This window comes from Anguilla rostrata, chromosome 13, assembly GCF_018555375.3.
Source record: "Anguilla rostrata isolate EN2019 chromosome 13, ASM1855537v3, whole genome shotgun sequence".
Taxonomy (NCBI): Eukaryota; Metazoa; Chordata; class Actinopteri; order Anguilliformes; family Anguillidae; genus Anguilla; species Anguilla rostrata.
In genome coordinates this window covers 39,675,873-39,678,913 of record NC_057945.1, presented here as the reverse complement: position 1 = coordinate 39,678,913, position 3,041 = coordinate 39,675,873, and the positions used below count along the sequence as shown (strand labels likewise).

Below are 3,041 nucleotides of genomic sequence, written 5' to 3'. Positions count from 1 at the left end.
TTGCGGTTACTAGTTTCCCTTTTCTTCTTAAATAACAGAAGAGCCTCTATAAAGAAAACTTCGGACACCCACCGAAGACGTGTGAAGGGTTAACTTCAAAAGATAAGCTGTATTTAAGTTTCGGGCGAGGGAAACTACGCTTGAGAGCGACTGCAAGAAGGACAAACACATTCCTCTTCTTGTCAGACAGGTTTTCTCCACGTCCCACCTAACTTCCTAGTCATAACATCCAACATCCATTTATCTTCCACAGTATGCTAGCTAGCGTCAGCTTTCTATATTAGCATGTTTTCTTTACTTGGCTGCCCATCGTTACTGTTCGCTAACGTTAATGGATTCATATTAATTTAGCTGACCAGTGTTACATTAGTCCGGCTGTGGGTTAAGGGTGCATTAAACGCGTAGCTAACTGGTGTGCTTTGAGGACAGAAGCGTTTTTCTCAAGTGACATAACGCCCAAACTGAAACGACACACACCGACAGAAAGTGCAGTTATGTCATTACGCTAATGAATACAGGTAGCCTTCATAACGTAAATGTCATAAATGTTATGACAAGGTTGCTACCGCTTAATATTTAGCTCACCAAGTCTATTGAGTTACGTGTTGACGATCAATAATGGTCATTATTACGCCCGCCCGCCGGGACAGCCCATCGTGTAACCTTGTGCTATATTGATATAGCTAAGCTAGCCGGCCAACGTTAAACGCCCAAAGTTTCCAGTGTAAGTTAACGCTAGACTAGCTAGTGTAATTGTCAACCAGTCGTCATATCTACAAGTTAGCTTATTTAATATATATATATATCCTTGAAGACACAAAGTGTTTTACTGGAAATATTTTAAGTATCGTAGTTTGCTAGCTGCCATAGTTATGAAAGCAAATTTCGGTTAGACTATGCTAGCTACCAGCTCCAGTTCAGCCGTCAGGACAAGCTAGTGATAGTTTACCAGTGCTACCAAGAAAACAGGTGTTTGGTAGCTATACACTGAAAATAGCTAGATAACATTAGCTAAAAAGATTTTAAAAACTTTAAGAACGGCTTATATAGAGAATTGCTCCTAACAACAGATACGTACAATATAACAGCAAGCTACTGAAAACAAGTCAACTGAGATACTGTGACATCTCAACTCGTTAGCGATTAAGGTCCACTGCTAACGTCAGCTTGATAATAACCAAACTAGCAAGCTAGCTATTTTACGCTCCCACACAACAGCCACCACCTACTTTTTATGTCCACGGAAAGATTCGTTATCAGTTCTTAAAACGCACCAACCACGAATACCCTGTCTTCAAGGTAAGAAAAAAGAAAGGGAGATTCGGGAAGAAGAAACGTCTTACCGTTGACCGCTGTTGTGCTTTTAACCTGACTATCTCTCTTCTCCCGTCCTTACTCTCGTCAGCCTTGCTGCAGTGTGTCTCAGCAGCGTATTGCTAGGGAACGAAGCGGGCACGCATAAGCCCCGCCCATGAATCCGGAGAAAGACCACTCGAGACCGGCTCGAGACGCTAGGCTCAACCTCTCTGCTGGAGGGGGGCGGTGCGGACACACCTAAACCCCTCCCGTGAATCCGGCGAAGGACCGCTCGCGACGCTAGGCTCAAACTCCATTGGCGGAAGAGGGGAGGTGCAGCCGTTGGAGTTAATTCGAATCTCCTCCCATACACGGGTAAAAATAATGACATCATTGGGACAGAGATTGTGGGGGAGAGGAGTCGAGCCGTTGGGCGGCAGCGGGGTGTGGGGTGTGGGTATATTCTAACCACATTTTGTCTTTGCGGATAGCAAGTCACAATCTCAAGCAGCAAAGCATGCGTGTTTTTATGCCATATTTTAAACATGGAATTTTTGAAACCATATTTCAACCATATTTATTGGTGAATATAACAGTAGCAATTTCTTGGGGAATGTTCTCTTATGTAATGTAAATTTGTCCTTCATAGTGGCTGAAATTTCTTGTTAAAAATTATTACATTTTGGACAAGACAATTGAGACCATGAAAGAGACTGAATTAGTTGTTTTTTGTTTTCATGTCTACAGAATAATGACATTAATGTAAGAAATGCATAATTTTGCCATATACCCTTAGAGCACTAAAGACATACTGATTATTAGAATGTACCATTTCAACAGGTAGACCCATTGCATGGCATATCATAATTATATGCAAAAAATTAATAAAATAAATAACAATGTTCACAGCACATAGATTTCCGAGTTCCTTTAAGGGTCGTAGTTGTACTTATTACATCTGACTGTCACTAAAAGACTCTGGACTCTGAACTCTGACAAGTGATAAATCTTTGCTAAGAGAATGTTGACCTTTTCTCAGCAGTCGCTGTCATAGTGACCGTTCGCTTGTAAGAACCTCTTCCCATCAAAATACCACCGAAATCCAAGCCCTTTTTTAAAGAATTCTCAACTGTAGGAATGTGATTACGCACTCAAAATTAAGGTCAATCAAGCTGTCGTCAGAAAATTGAAAAACCTGATCAAAAAAGTTTGAGAAGCAGAACATATTCCTCCTGAAAAGAACAGGGGCTGGAATAAGGTCAACAGCATGTTCTTCTGAGGAAGAATACATCATGGAAGCGCGTACCCTTGAAATGGCACAGAACTAGATCTAGGCCACAGGCATTTTTATAATGTTGAGTCTAGCTGACTATTCTCATTGTCTCACTCTCTCATTTTTAAAAGATTTATGTTTCTATTATGAAAGAGCCACCCAGAGCATATATAGAAAATTCAACAAATGAGTTAGATCTAAGACTCAGTTAATTGGCTAAGCCACAAAATCCATAATGATAAAATCAAGCAAATAATTGTATTGGAAGCCTATTGATTAATGTAGGTGGTGTTTGACTAATGCTATGCACTTCCTGTGTCCTGCACGCATACTACTGCAACCAACTTACACCTGCTGATGGGGAAACAGCCATTCTACATCAGAGATCATGCTTCAGGTTTCATTTCCACCACAATGCATATTATCAAGTATGTTATGACTGGACAAGAAAACAGTTCACAGGCTCACAAGA

The 3,041-nt window shown here is 40.8% G+C and overlaps 1 protein-coding gene across 2 annotated transcripts in view; it reads right to left on the bottom strand.

Moving 5' to 3' along the window:
* Window positions 1–1,509, bottom strand: part of LOC135237768 (rho-related GTP-binding protein RhoA-D-like) — a 26,594-nt gene extending 25,085 nt beyond the window's left edge. Inside the window, exon 1 of one of the 2 annotated variants that reach the window (XM_064305182.1) lies at window positions 1,344–1,509. Coding sequence is in view for 1 of the 2 variants with exons in the window: in XM_064305181.1 (XP_064161251.1) it covers window position 1,230 (1 nt within the window). In the remaining variant the exon portion in view is untranslated. Of the gene's footprint in view, window positions 1–1,229; window positions 1,249–1,343 lie in introns of those variants that run through there. The other variant, XM_064305181.1, reaches the window with a different exon arrangement.
* Between the last annotated feature and the right edge of the window lie 1,532 nt (window positions 1,510–3,041).